The sequence below is a fragment of the Microcaecilia unicolor genome, chromosome 4 (genome assembly GCF_901765095.1).
Source record: "Microcaecilia unicolor chromosome 4, aMicUni1.1, whole genome shotgun sequence".
Taxonomy (NCBI): Eukaryota; Metazoa; Chordata; class Amphibia; order Gymnophiona; family Siphonopidae; genus Microcaecilia; species Microcaecilia unicolor.
The window spans coordinates 340,222,197-340,238,239 of NC_044034.1; the positions used below are offsets into that span (position 1 = coordinate 340,222,197).

At 43.7% G+C, this 16,043-nt stretch overlaps 1 protein-coding gene across 5 annotated transcripts in view; it reads left to right on the forward strand.

Moving 5' to 3' along the window:
- Positions 1–16,043, forward strand: part of TIAM1 (T cell lymphoma invasion and metastasis 1) — a 369,616-nt gene that overhangs the window by 331,814 nt on the left and 21,759 nt on the right. For all 5 annotated transcript variants that reach the window (XM_030202124.1, XM_030202125.1, XM_030202126.1 and 2 more), the window contains 6 exons: positions 3,148–3,216; positions 3,376–3,501; positions 6,132–6,240; positions 9,697–9,876; positions 10,197–10,315; positions 14,683–14,791. In XM_030202124.1, the coding sequence (XP_030057984.1) occupies positions 3,148–3,216; positions 3,376–3,501; positions 6,132–6,240; positions 9,697–9,876; positions 10,197–10,315; positions 14,683–14,791 (712 nt within the window). The remainder of the gene's footprint in view (positions 1–3,147; positions 3,217–3,375; positions 3,502–6,131; positions 6,241–9,696; positions 9,877–10,196; positions 10,316–14,682; positions 14,792–16,043) is intronic.

Here is a 16,043-nt window from a genome sequence, read left to right on the forward strand (position 1 = left end):
AAGTGCTGCTGTTATATCAGACAATTGTGTTACAAAGAAAGATATAAAACAAAAAAAATTAAGGGTGATCCTATGACGATTTGCACCACAACCATTTTTTCGGATGAAGAAAGAACTATGAGTTCATATGGTGTGAGTTGCAGGAATATCTGACGATCCCCATACAAAAAAATAATATATTTCCAATTTGAAAATTACTGTTGAACTTTGAATGTTTGGGACACTGTGTAGAATATGTTTACAGAATAGCACTCAGGTGCAATGTTGACATTTATATTCACACTAGTAAAAAAGCCCCGTTTCTGATGCAAATGAAATGGGGGCTAGCAAGGTTTTCTTCTGTGTGCATGTGGGAGTGTGTGTGTCCATGCCCTCTGCCCTCTCTCCCTTCCCCTCTGCTCTCTGTCCCCTCCCCCCTGGGAGTCGAGTCCTTCAGTGTTAAGTTTCCTGCTGTGCTTTGTTTGTGTTACAGAGATAGTGAGGGCTTCTGCCCTCTCTCCCCTCCCCCCTCTGAGTCCTTCACTGTTACAGAGAGAGTGATTTGATTTCGTGCTTTGCTGTGTGTTTTCCTTCACTGTTTGTGTTACAGAGAGAGCGAGGGCGGGGCAGACACTCATGGGGAAACCGGATATCTCTCCCCCTTCACACTTCCAGCTGGAGGCTTCATTTAGAACGTTGGTGGTGCCTTTTATATATAGAGATTTGTCATTATTCCAAACATTTACACACATAATTGGCATGTAAATGTTAGCAAAACAGCAAAAGTAGAGGCTGACAAATGCGCAAACCAATAGGGAGATAATATCAAAAAACAGTTTATTCAGGATATTCATATCATAGACCCGACACGGTCCGTGTTTCGGCGCCAAAGCGCCTGCTTCAGGGGTCATATGGTGTTTGCTGATCGGTTGGCTGTTCTTTTGTTCTCTCTGTGGATTAACTTGCATACATAAAGGAATTATTCAAGCCTATCAGCTTCTTCTCAGAGACAGTTGATTGTGACCCCTGAGGCAGGCGCTTTGGCGCCGAAGCACAGACCGTGTCGGGTCCTTGATATGAATATTCTGAATAAACTGGTTTTTGATATTATCTCCCTATTGGTTTGTGCATTTGTCAGCCTCTAATTTTGCTGTTTTGCTTTGACTTTCTGTGGAGGCTCCTCCTGTCTTCTTGGATATGTAAATGTTAGCCCCACATTCTAGAATCAACACCATAGTTACCCCTACCTTTCCCATCCCACATACTATTTACCCACCCAACGCGTAATTAAACTCTGGAATTCGTTGCCGGAGAACGTGTTGAAGGCGGTTAGCTTGGCAGAGTTTAAAAGAGGGTTAGACGGTTTCCTAAAGGACAGGTCCATAAACCACTACTAAATGGACTTGGGAAAAATCCACAATTCCAGGAATAACATGTATTGAATGTTTGTACGTTTGGGAAGCTTGCCAGGTGCCCTTGGCCTGGATTGGCCGCTGTCGTGGACAGGATGCTGGGCTCGATGGACCCTTGGTCTTTTCCCAGTGTGGCATTACTTATGTACTTATGTACCATGAACAAAACAAAAATAAATGTTGTATATGATAATGCAGTAGTTCCCAAACCTGGTCCTAAAGGCATCCCTTGTTCAGTAATAAAGAGGATGAAAGAGTGTATATAACCAAAAATAAAAACATCTGTCTTATTAAGACACTATGTTCCTATGGAGTACAAAAAAGGGAAAAAGCCTCAGCACCCACACCTGCACCCAACAAACATTAACAGGTTAGAAAGGACTCAAACTGGGTCAAATTCTCTTCATCGGCATAAAAAACCCTTCCATACAAAATTTTGTTAAAACTCCAAGGAATGTTCAAATTTAATGGATCCACCGAATAACCGTAGCAGACAAAAGAAAAAAAGCAAACACTTAGCTTTTGACTTAATTGAAAATTCAAGAGTGCATATAAAGTCAATCACACCAACTGTGGCCAGAGTTTCGCTATAATCAGCCGTCTCAAGGCATGAACAACCAATCAGTTAGTTAAAGCACAAACCATCTTCATACCACTGGGATCCAATGAATATTCATGAGAGAGATTTGCATGCAGTGGAGGCAGTGCATGCAAATCTGTTTAATGAATATTTATTGTCGATATCCTGAAAACCTGACTGGCAGGGGTAACCCATTCCCGCCAGTCCCCGCAGGGAGTCTAACCCATCCCCGCAGGGAATCTAACCCGTCCCCGCCCATCCCCGCAAGAATTTAACCTGTCCTCACCCAGTCCCGCAAGAATTTAGTGGTACATATAAAAAATTGCTGTCGGCTCTCTCAGACTCTCTCTGGGTTTGAGCTGCAGCACTGCAGGCAAGGAAGGAACGGAAGTTGGAACACTCTGGTTCGCACATGTAAGACTTCTCTGATTCACTGGCACTGTGTGCTAAGAGATCGCCACATGCACATGGCAGTAGGGCAGGTGACATCTGATGCTCGTGCCTATGTCAGAGCTGAGGTCTGCGCATCAGCCCGGGAGCATAGAGGATTAATAGTAACATAGTAAATGACAGCAGATAAAAACCGGATCGGTCCATCCAATCTATCCAGTAGTCACAATCATTACCAATTCATGATTAAATCAACAATGAATGTGATATTCTGTATTTCTTATTCCGGAAATGGCGATCACAACTACGGTATTTGTAAGCCACATTGAGCCTGCAAAGAGGTGGGAAAATGTGGAATATAAATGTAGAAAATAAATAAATAAACTTCCAAACCGCTTTGATAATGCTTTCTTGAGCATTCCAGATAGTTACATGGTAGATAATAGGGCTTTGTGTTTCATTTTTGTGGTCAATTTGAGAGACTGGGAAACTTGTGAAAATAATATGCATGTTAACATTGTCTGATTCCTAGTTAGAACAGGGGTTTTTAATCCAGTCCTCGGGACATACCAAGCCAGTCTGGTTTTTCAATCTATGCACAATGAATATGCATGAGATAAATTTGCATGCACTGACTCCAATGTACACTTCTCTCATGCATATTGCTTATGGGCATCCTGAAAACCTGACTGGCTTGATGTGTCCCAATAACTGAGTTGAGAATCCCTGCTTTAGACAGAATAGAATAATGCTGAAGGAATAATTTTGTCTGGATTTATTCCCCAGGATCTAAATTGCTTAATGGAGAGGTACCTTAAACCACTTCAGAAAGAAACATTTCTTACTCAAGATGAGGTATGGCAACAGTTTTCTTCACTGGATATTTGGTTTTTCATACTGTTTCCATAAAAAAACAGAGTTGTACCTTGTTAACTTTTACAAGGTTTTTAGTCCCCACTGAGTATCTCTCTCTCTCTTTTTCTGTGTGTTTAAACCTTTTTTTTCTTATTTTAGCTTGATGTTCTCTTTGGAAACTTGACGGAAATGGTGGAATTTCAGGTGGAGTTCCTGAAAACTCTTGAAGATGGAGTGAGGCTCGTTCCTGACCTGGAAAAACTTGAAAAAGTTGAACAATTTAAGGTAAAGAAGCCAGATTTTTTAAACATTTTTTTTGGGGGGGGGGGGCGGGGGGGGGGGATTTATTAACCACCATTATGAAGAGATTCACCCAAGGCGAAGAGAAACACTGCATGATGAGATGTGCTGCCTATAGACACCTTACTAATTTGAAAACTGACTGTACTTTCCAACTTTCTATATCTCATGGCATCCCTGTATCTTTTCCCATAAAAGTAACAATTTAAAGCATTCATAATAGCTATTTTTCCTGATTAAAATGTACTTAGTGGATTATTCAGAACAGGCATGCCCATTCTATTGAGCAATCCAGGTTTTTTTCCACTTAGAGGTGGTCCTGATAAGAGAAGAGAGCGAGGAGTTTGCCTAGATCCTTAGAAGAATGTGTTCCAAAGAACATCCTTTTAGCACCATTATGTCTGACCTTACTGCTTCGTCTCAAGCTTTCACTGGAAGGCAATATACTGAAGCTGGGGCTAAGATTGGAATTTAATTCTTTGAGACTATATTCAGTGGAATTAGCTAGCGATGTTGTCACAACAGCACCTGGTTCGTACCTCCACCTATTAACAGCTGCATAGCTCTAACACTACCAGTCCTGCAGTAACATCTGGGTGCTTCCAGGCAGGACTTGGATGAGCAGCACAGAGATGGTGATCAGGGGGGTACACAGAGGAGCACCAGGGGAAAACAGCAAAAACAGGAACTTCATTAAAAGAGTTGACATTGTAAATAAAGGTTGGGGGGGAGAGTATGTTTATTCTTACGTATGTGGAATATTCAAGGCTATTGCTTCAGTGTTTTACATATCGTGCTGTTAAAAGTATGTTTAAAAGCAAAGAGGCCAAAGAATGGTAAGTTTGTTTGTTTTTTTTGTACTCATTATGTTTTACAACTAACACTAGTGCATGGTAAGTACAAAGACTGTGTACTAACGGTTGGGGGGGACGGGGGGGGGGGGGGTAACCCACCATGTCTGCTGTAGCTGCTGTATGGACATGTTGTGTACTGCACATTTAGTTTATTTGCAGTCAGCACAGATGGACATAGGAGAGTAGGTTCTAATAAGCGTTATGGAAATAATGCGTAATTTTTGGCTTTAAACCTTCATTAAATGGCAAAATTGGGTGTTATTTTTGTATACAGCAAGCTGCATGATGTGGCGATGCAAATGCATGCAGAGTATCTCATTATTATGAAAATCAAATGACACGGCTGTGTTAAACCCTAAAAACATCATTATTACAAGAAAAAACAGCAGCTGAAAGCTGGCAGCTTTTTTCCTGCCCAGGAGCATTGACCACTATCGAGGCCCAATGCTCCAGGGCACCATCTTAAAGGGGCTGGCAACTGTGAAAAAGCTACATGATCTAGGGTTACCCCTCCCCTAGCAAAGACTCCTCCCCAAGATACACTCACTGCCCCAGGCCCCCTACCCCTTCCTGAAGACACACAAAGCCAGGATGAAGTGCTTAAGTCCCCCTCCCCTTGGGCCAACTTTCAGTATTCATTAGTGGTCCAGGAATGGTGATTCCCAATCACTCCTGTTCCTGCCACCTCTGGATTTCAAAATGCTGCCTGTGACCCCTCGTGGTAGTCTTACTAGGGGTCATGGGCACAATTTTGAAACCTGGAATCAGCAGGGACAGGAGCAACAGGGAATCGCTCCTGTCCCACCACCCCTAGATCACCAATGACTACGGATGCCTATGGGTGTGGGTAGGAGGGCAGGATTAAACATTTGGCCCTGTCCTTCTGTCTTCAAGGGGACGGGGTTATCTTGGGGGGGAGGGGAGACCCCAGCACAGGCCCCTTTAAGAGAGGCTTTCTGGGAAGTGTCCCAGGGAGAAAAATAATACAGCAGGTTTACTGTACTGCAAGTGAACCATTTGCTGCATGGTCATTTCGGGGGGGGGGGGGGGGGAGCACTTACCGCCATCCATTGAAGTAGTGGTAAGGGCTCCAGCGCTAACCTAGCGGTAACCAAGCAGCGCGCGGCACTGCCCGATTACTGCCGGGTACATACCAACGCAAAAAAAAATTGAAATATTTTTGCAGCGCCATAAGCCTGCGTTGAGCTTACTGCGCGCTTCATAAAAGGGCCCCTCAGTGACTGTAATCTTTATATAGTCTTTATAATGTATGAAGAAGACCAGTCATGGCCAAAGGCGTAGCTACAAATTTCCTGTGGGCCCCCTGGTTTTGCTGGCGGGGGTCCCCAACCCCCACCAGCTGAAGCGTTGGCCAGCACCGGTCTCCGGTGCTGCCACATTTCCTGCCCTGCTCTGTCAGTTTCACTAAAAGGAGCGTGCAGGACGTGAAGGGAAGACAGAGCAGAGCAGGGCAGGCAATGCGGCGGCGCCGGAGACCAGTGCTGACCAACACTTCAGCTGGCGGGGGTTGGGGTATTTGCTGCGGCAGTGGGGGGGGGCAGCAGCATGGCAGCAGACCAAAATGTGCCCCCCCCCCACCTCGAGCTCTGGCCCCCTCCCACTGCGAGGTCTGGCTACGCCCCTGGTCATAGCAAGTCAACACGGATCACACACCTCTGCTACAGAAAATAAGCCAGGCAGACATCTGTTTTAAATACATTAACATTTATTGCTGTACCTGTTTTGTTTTGTACATTATAGAAAGTGTTGTTTTCTCTGGGTGGGTCTTTCCTGTACTATGCTGACCGCTTCAAGCTGTACAGTGCCTTCTGTGCCAGCCACACGAAGGTTCCAAAGGTTCTAGTGAAAGGTAAGACAGATAAACTTCACCTTTCTTCTTCTCAAAGTTATAAAATATAAGTGTTTTTTTTTAATGGAATTGGAGTTGGTTGCAAATATTTCTTTGTTAATTTGTGGGGGGGGGGGGGGGGGTTTAATTTAATCTGTTCTATAATTGCATAAATCAAGGATTTAAGGAGGGTTGCTGTTGAAAGGGGCAGCATTTATTGCCATTTTAAAAGTAAAATAACTTGTAGGCTGCTTTATAAACGGTGTGTTGAAAAAAGAACACACAATTCTAGGCTTGTCAATGGCCTTATGTTGGAGTCGTAGAGAGGCATTTTCAAAAGAACATCCAAGTCAGAATTTGGACGTCTTGCTCATAATGTCCAAAAGAAAAAAAAGATCCATCTCACAGCCATTTTCAAACAGGTAAAACATTGGGATTGGGACCCCCCCTGCCGACGACTCTCTCTACCCCCCCTCCCGCCGTCGCCGTCTGCTACCTTTGCTGGTGGGGGACCCCAACCCCCGCCAGCCGAGATCATCTTCTTCCTTCGTTCTGTTTCTGTGAGTCAGAACGAAGGAAGAAGAGGACCTTGGCTGGCGGGGATTGGGGTCCCCCGCCAGCAAAGGTAGGCGACGGCGACAATGGGGGAGGGTTGGCAGCGGAAGGGGGGGTTGAGAGGGTCGTCGGCGGGGGGGGGGTCGAAGTTGGTTGTGGCGGCGGGGGGGGGGGGTTGGCAATGGTGGGGGGTCAGCGGTGCCGGGGGGGGGAATAAAATGTGCCCCCTTACCTCAGGCTCTGGACCCTCCTCCCGCCGAAGTCTGGCTACGACCCTGGTCCTCGGTCACTTTTGATTATCAGCAGGCTTTACTACAATACAAGAGGATATATACTTAAAAATGATAATACATGGCACCACATTTAAAGCCACTTTTTGGGGCAGCAGCATCTGCTACCCATATAAGTGCTACTGACAGGGCCTGTCCCTTGCTTTTCAGTGGTGCTATCTGGTTATTGCCACTGAAAATGATCACAAACTGTCCTGGCGCTATCCAGATAGCTCTGGAGTGGTGCATGGACAGAGACGAAAGTTATCCAGGTAGTGGCAATATTCATACCACAAAACTGCACCCTGAATAACAGCATTGCTGCCTGGATATTAAGCGCTGCTAGCCAAATTGCAGCCACATTGAATATCCAAAAATACCTTCACATTCTGCAGCCATTGTGTAAATAAAATGCCAACATTAGAGTTTTACTACTGAACCGATGGTATCTTTAAAACTCTACAGACCTGATTCCATTGGCCAAAAGCCCTATTGTCTGGAATTTGTGAGCCATGAAGGCACCAGAACCCAGCATCCCAGACCTAGGCTGCCTTGCCCACATCTATTTGTGCACAGCTGCAGCTATGGCAAATGCGCAACATTGCTCCTGTCTCCTTTCCAGTAGTGGTGAGCCCAGTAGAAAAGCAGCCAGAACAGTCTTCTTACATGCCTGTTTAGGAAAATCTAGTCATAGTGTGTGCCTGCTATAAAAAAAAATCTGATTTCTTTAGAAAACATCAAGGAGTGAAAACAGAAAAACGTATTCCCCCACCACCACCACTCCCAAAGTCCTCCTGGGCCTATTTTGTAAAATCCTTAGTCACTAGTGGTCTGGGCAGGAGTGATTCCCAGGCACTCCTGCCCTTACTGGTGCCGCCATCCAAATGTGACTGGCAACGCCTAACGGTAGTCTTGCAGTATCGTATACTTCTATGGGCATCGGTTTGTATGATGATGCCGGAAGGGCAGGAATGACAGGGGAACATAGGAGTGGAGGACTTGATCTGGGTTAGGGGCTAGAATGTGAGGGATAGTCCTGATTGGGGGGGGGGGGGAAGACAGCAGTACAGATGATGCAGCCTGAGATCATTGGACCTGATGCTCCCGGGCCACTGGAATAATTCTCCTTGTGAGGTGAATGGCAAGCAGCATGATTGATTTACCACAATAGTCAGCAATCTGCGGGACTGTAGTACTGCAGGTCGGCAACTCCCATGGTAATTCAAGGTGCAGTAAAAGCTTGCCTTTTACTGCACCTTAATAATGTCCCCCTCCCCCTCTAAATTTATCCTCCTCAGATATCATAACTTATTAGGATAAACTGACTATATTCAGCGGCATTAGCAAATATAGATATCTTTTTAAATGTCCAGTTAGCCAGTTCCTTTATCCAGATTATCTTTAATTGGATGTTGTTCAGCTGTATATTAGCCCCAGATGAATTTACTACCCAAGGAAGGGATTTGTGCCAATATTATGGTGGAGCATTTTACTAATTGAGACAGGGATAGCTGCAGTGATGTGTAGCTTAAAGGCAAAACTGGGTAAGTTCCTAGACACACACACACAAAAGAAATTTATGAGTATGGGAATGGAATGAGACTCTAGGGAAAGGTACTAATCCAAGGAGTTTGCTGATCAGCATTTAGGATTAGAAAGAAAAAGTTCAGTATTTTGTTGAAATGGTTACATCTGCAGGAATTTTTTTTCGTGAGGGTTGGGTTTTATTTTTGTTTTGGGTTTTTTTATGCTGTAAATCAGTCTGATCCCTATCCGCTTCCGCATACGGTTCAAACTTCTCCTTTTGACCTACAAGTGCATCCACTCCGCAGCTCCTCAGTACCTTTCCGCTCTCGTCTCTCCCTACACTCCTCCCCGTGAACTCCGTTCGCTGGGGGAAATGTCTCCTGTCGTCCCCCTTCTCCCCCACTGCTACCTCCCGGCTCCGTTCCTTCTATCTCGCTGCTCCCTATGCCTGGAATAGACTCCCTGAGCTGGTACGTCAGGCTCAGTCTCTGGCCGTCTTCAAGTCTAGGCTTAAAGCCCACCTCTTTGCTACTGCTTTCGACTCCTAACCATGACTCTCTCACTTATCACCCCTACCGCTGCAATTTCCCCACCCCTAGCTGTCTGTTCGTCTGTCCAATTTAGATTGTAAGCTCTGTTGAGCAGGGACTGTCTTTTTCATGTTGATTTGTACAGCGCTGCGTAAGTCTAGTAGCGCCATAGAAATGTTTAATAGTAGTAGTAGTGATCTTACAACTAAGTCAAAATTGTAACTTACTAGTTTTTTCTAAACACAGGTTTTTTTTTTTTTTTTTTTCTTGTTGTTTTCATTTGTGAATTTTTCGTGAGGGTTGGGTTTTATTTTTGCTTTGTTTTTTTTAATGCTGTAAATCAGTCTGATCTTACGACTAAGTCAAATTTGTAACTTACTAGTTTTTTCTAAACACAGGTATATGAATGATGCTTTTTTTTTTTTCTTGTTGTTTTCATTTGTGAATTTTTCGTGAGGGTTGGGTTTTATTTTTGCTTTTTTTTTTTTAATGCTGTAAATCAGTCTGATCTTACGACTAAGTCAAATTTGTAACTTACTAGTTTTTTCTAAACACAGGTATATGAATGATGCTTTTTTATTGTTGTTGTTTTTAAGCCAAGACAGACTCTGCTTTTAAAGCATTCTTAAATGCTCAGAACCCTAAACAGCAGCACTCCTCCACACTGGAGTCTTACCTCATCAAACCCATCCAGCGGGTGCTGAAATATCCCCTCCTGCTGAAGGAACTCTTCTCCCTCACTGATGCTGACAGCGAAGAACATTATCACCTGGATGGTAAACATTTATGAACGTTAGCAGACTTACATCAAGGGTGGGCAACTTCGGTCCTTGAGGGCCACAACCCAGTCGAGTTTTCAGGATTTCCCCAATGAATATGCACAACATCTGTTTGCATGCACTACCTCCATTGTATGCAAATAGATCTCATGCATATTCATTTGGGGAAATCCTGAAAATGACTGGGTTGCGGCCCTCGAGGATCAAGGGTGCCCATCCCTGAGCTATGTGGATGTATTTGTTTATTCTTCTTTCTAAATCCCCCTTTTAACATCTGTCCCACTAATTTTAACTCCTTTTATCTTGTCCCTCTCTAGTGGCAATAAAAACCATGAACAAGGTGGCAAGCCACATTAATGAAATGCAGAAAATCCATGAGGAGTATGGGATGGTGTTTGACCAGCTGATAGCAGAGCAGACAGGGGAAATAAAAGAGGTAAGACTGGGATTATTGCTGCTAGTGCAAGCACATTTCTCCTTCCCCTGCTTATTCTTTTGTTCTCTTGCAGAGCGCTTGGAATTGTTCCCTTTTGTTAACAGTAAGCATTGATTTAAAAAAAAAAAAAAAAGTAATCATTCGGGAATAGAAAAAAACGTATTTGCTTAGCATAGATGACCTAACATATATTTAATTTTGGAAACAATGTCCCCTGGAGGCAGAGAGAAGTCTGCTCTTTTATAAAAAGAGATTTTTAGAACCATTTTTCCACTGAATTTAGTATTTGAGTGATGCTGGATTGACAGCATTAAAAACGGAAGTCTTCCATTTATGCACAGCTCGTGTACAGAACTGGCAGCGGTAGTGCAAGCTGCTTCCACATTGAGTATGAAGCCTGATGTGTTAAATCCCTTTTCCTTGCACTTTTCCTGAAGCCTGCACCTTCCTAACATTAGATCCTTTCTCTGAAATGCATGAGAGAATTGACTTCAAAAATGAAGATTGTGCAAGTTTCTTTTAGGGATGCGTATTCATTCATAGAAGGTTGCAAACAACGTGACCACATCACACCATGTTTGCAAAAACTTCATTGGCTACCAGTACAATGTAGGGCTAAATTTAAAACTCTTTCTGAACTTCAAGGCCCTTAAAAAAAAAAAATGGCCCCGAGTACTTGAAGAACAAGATGAACCTCTACACACGTCCAAGAATACTAAGGTCCTCCTAAGCATTGGAGCCGACTCTGTGGGTGCTGTGGGTGCTTGAGCACCCCCAATATTGAGAAAATTCCTTGTATGTGTCCAGGGAGGGGTTATTTCCATTGGGCTTAGCACCCCCAATAATTTGGAAAAGTTGCCTCCTATGCTCCTAAGGGGTATCCCTAACAACACTCTCTCCAAAAGACATTACACAATGTGATACTTGCAAGCGAGGTAGCCTCCACACTCTGGAATGCACTCCCTGAAAGGCTTCGCTTAACACAAGACTGTACTTCAGGAAGCAGGTGAAAGCTTGGCTCTTCAACCAGGCCTTTAATGGAAGAAATAATTAACTTCTTAGTCTTGCATGTACACACATGAGGAGTGACACAGGCTGCACGTACTGCATTAAGACATGTTTATCCATTCCTGCTCTAGCTGGGATAACATTTAATCATCTCTCTGACCTCGTGTGCAACTTTCTTTAAATTAATCACCTTATTTTCTAACTCCTCTTACTCGCTTACCTCTCTATGGGGTCCTTTTACCAAGTTAAAAAAGCCCCCAGACACACATGGCCATGTGGTAAGAGAACTCTTACAGCATGGCCATGTGACGGGGAGCCCTTACTGCCATCCACTGAGGCAGTTAGGGCTCCCACGCTAACCCAGCGGTAACCGGGCAGCAGTGATGCCCGATTCTGCCGGGTTAGTGCCGCACAAGCCATTTCCGGGGGTTTTCTTTTCCCCCGGAAATGACACGTGCTTGGGGCGGGACTACCATCGGCAGCCACGTTGGGCCAGCGGTAGTCCTGGAAGAGCGAGCGGTAATCCCCTATATGTTCCATCTTTGCTTATACCCTACGCTGTCTATTAAATGGAACATTTTAATAGACAGTCAACATACTGTGTTGACATTGTAAGTAGTATACTATGCCATACTTTGTATTGTTATTTGAATATTTTTACTGCTGTAATTGTCTATTGCTTATGTTTGGTTTATTCTTACTGTGCACCGCCTTGGGGAAATTCTTTCAAAAAGACAGTAAATAAATCCTAATAAATAAAATAAATTAGTGAACCTTGTAAATGTTAATGTATGCTAACTTGATTTAACACAAACTAAACAAAAAATTAACTTGTTAAGTCAATTAGTGCGCATTAAAACACAATAGTGTGTGTTAAAAAATTGTCAAGAAAAATGAACTGAATTTTTTTCATCTGTGCACATCCCCTAGTTTCTTTCATTTTCACGCTGACATCTGTGGAATTTGGAAGAAGTGAGTCTGGGATAGGTTTATTTGCCAGCTTGTTAAAAAGTTTCAGCATGATAGGTCAACCAGCTTATAATCGAAAGTAATCGCCGGCTATTTCCCGACACAAATCGGGATATGGCCGGCGATTTCGCAAAAGCGGCGAAAAGCGTATAATCGAAAGCTACATTTGTGATAGCTTCGCCGCTTTCCCTTCGCCTCGCCGGCGAAAGTTCAAAGGGGCGTGTTGGCAGCAAAAGGCGGGACATGGGCAGGCTTGGGCGTGGCTACCAGATGGCCGGCTTTCGCGGATAATGGAAAAATAAAACCCAGCGATAAGCAGTATTTCGCCGGGTTTACTTGGTCCTTTTATTTTCACGACGAAGCCTCAAAAAGGTGCCCCAGCTGACCAGATGACCACCGGAGGGAATGGGGGATGACCTCCCCTTACTCCCCCAGTGGTTGCCAACCCCCTCCCACACTAAAATTATTAAAATACAAACCTTTTTTGCCAGCCTGTATGCCAGCCTCAGATGTCATACCCAGCACCCAGACAGCAGTATGCAGGTCCCTGGAACAGTTGTTGTTGGTTGCAGTGGACTGCAGAAAGGCAGAGCCAGGCCCATGCCCCCCACCTGTCCACTTGTGGTGGGTAATGTTGAGCCCTCCCAAACCCCCCCAAAACCCACTGTACCCACATGTAGGTGCCCCCCTTCACCCCTTAGGGCTAGGGTAATGGTGCACACTTGTGGGCAGTGGGTTTTGGGGGGGATTTGGGGGACTCAGCACACAAGGGAAGGGTGCTATGCACCTGGAAGCTAATTTGGTTGTTTATAAAAGATGTTTGAAGTGCCCCCTAGGGTGCCTGGTTGGTGTCCCGGCATGTGAGGGGGACCATTGCACTACAAATGCTGGCTCCTCCCACGGCCAAATGCCTTGGATTTCGCCGGGTTTGAGATCGCCGGCAGTTTTTTCCATTATCGCGGAAAAACAAAACTGGCGATCTCAAACCCGGCGAAATCCAAGGCATTTCGCCGACCCACACCGTATTATCGAAAAAAAAGATGGCCGGCCATCTTTTTTGAAAATACGGTTCCAGCCAGCTGTTGCGCCGCCGCCAAAATAGATTGCCGGCGACATTCGATTATTCCCCTCCAAGTGACTCCTGCATCTTCCCTTGGTGACTCCATTGCGTCCAGCCAAGAAAAAAACAAGTGCTGTTTTCCTGGCCCCATAGACTATAATGGTGCTGAAAACAAGTGGAAATGAATGCTTTTGGTTTTATGTATAATGTATTTAGAAAACTGATTATTTGGTATCTGTTTTATTTATGTTTATGTTGAATTGTGACCTGCTTCAAAATTTTCTGATTCATGGAATATTAATATTTTAAATACATAATTTTTTTTTTATTTCAAATCATTTAGTATCCATATTAGTTTGGCCTATTTAGAGTGGAATGAAACACAAGAATCTTTGTTACATTTTACTATTTATTTTCAAACAAATACTCAGCCCTAGAACAGATGAATCAGGTATATAATCAGAATAATTATATTTTGATTGACCCAGAGTTTCCTAAGTTAGGAATCGGTGATAGGAAATTCTGCTCTCCTTAGCAACACAAGATTTTAATGTATGTAATTACAACATAAAGGGTAGTTTTTTCATAATGTTTAATGTTTTATGAAAGAAAATAAAGCTATGAGTGAGGCATTTTCTGTTTGCTGCCTCTGTTTAAAGACTCTTTGAATTCTAAGCACTCGGCTCCTCCTACAGGACATTAACCAGCAGGAAATGTCCTGCTCCCACATTCCATAATTATGTTTAAACTGTTTTATTAACAATTCTCACAATACAAAGTGATGTAGAATATGCATATAGCATTGTTTGATATATAAAACAGCATTTTTACAACATATTCAACTTCGCCAAACACTTTTCATCCCCAATTTTTTCCCCCCTTCCCCCTCCCCTCTTGATAATTCCTTGGCCCATGCTAACAATAGGTTTTGAGTGACTCTTGTTCCTAATATCATACTCTTGAATACTTCATTAGGTAAAATAGTGCTTATCACAAAATATCAGTAACTAAACATCAAAGCTCTAGATCACTGCCAAGCTTAGCCATTTACGTCTCACTCAACCCCTCCAAACCCCCCCCCCCCCCCAATACCTCCCCCCCTTGCAAGCAGAATTCCACTTTAGATTAAATTAACTACTCCAGGCTATCCGTATTCTCCATTATTCTACTATTTATCAGGCATTAACAAGCAGACTACGTCCCCTTGGACTAAGCATTTGCAGGTATGGTGTCCAAATCTGCAGAAATCGCACTCTCCACATTCCATAATTAAAAAAAAAAATAAAGCTCTGTAGCATGTTGCCTCTACTTTTATGTTCTTTGTTTACAGGTGGCAGATCTATCCATGGGAGATTTACTTTTGCATACAACAGTGACCTGGCTTAACCCTCCTGCATCGCTGGGGAAGGGGAAAAAGGAGCCCGAACTAGCAGCGTTTGGTATGTTAAGAAGTAAAACGCTCATTGATGTAGGCCACAAGGGTCTCTTTCTTGACTGTTGGAACTACAGTCCAGAGGCACATTCTCTGTTATCTTTAATTCTTGAAGTAACGGGTACGGCAGTTACGCAAAGCTCTCCTCATTTAGAGCATTGATAAAATAGCCTTCATTACTCCAGTTGATGAAAGTCGGTTTGTTGGTTCCTTTTGGTCTGGTTGTCCAAATCGCTTAGCTCAACTATTACCCTCAATCATAGCTGAGCCTCAGGTGGGGTTTATTCGAGACCATCATGCGGTTAAAAGTATCCGTAAAATTTTACCTTCCCTTGTGGTTGTTCGAACAAATCAAATCCCGTCCTTCCTTATCAGCTTTGATGTAGGCAAAGCATTTGATACGGTTTGCTGGCGACTTACGTTTAAGGTGCTTCATAAATATGGTACAGAGGGATTCTTTGGGGACGCTGTTCAGGCCTATATATGCCCCCACTGCTAAGGTGGGCGTCAATGGTATCACATCCGACCTTGCCTTGGTGACTCCATTGTATCTGGCCAAAAAAAAACAAGTGCTTTTTACTGGTCCCATTAGCTATAATGGTGTTAAATGCTAGTATGCTGCCTAAGCAAATACCCACGCAACTCGCATTGTGCATATTTGAAAGTGGGGCATATGGCAGAGTATGGACAGAACATTGGTGGGGCTCCCCCTTACATGTGTAACTTACGGAATACTCCAAATTGCACATGTCCCTGCTGCACTTAAACCAGCATTATGGCTGGCATTTAAATTTTAGGCCCACTGATAGGTTACAGTAGTCCTCTATAATGGAACCAGGCACCTAGGGCTCTTTATGGAATAGACTATTACCTTGCATCCTCCGGGCATCTAATTGGAGGTGCCCAGTTACAGAATTGCCCCTTAAATGCCTGAAAATCTGACAGACATTAAGTATTTATTTATGCACTGCAGTATCCAAAGGAATCAGTTTCCCTGTGCAGCTCAGTTCTGAATGGGGTCTGGTTCCTTTAGATCAGTGCTTCCCAATCTTTTTGTGGCTGTGACCCCATGATCGCAGCCAAATAAAATTGTGTGACTCCCTGGAGGTGCAGAACAATGATAATACCTATAGAGAGGCTACCTAGGTCATGACCCCGAACGTGTGCTGGTTGGCTCTGCTAACATGTCATGCAAAAATGTTCACAAATTAGTACTACCAATACTTACTGTACCTGAATGTAACTTGCCTTGAACTACG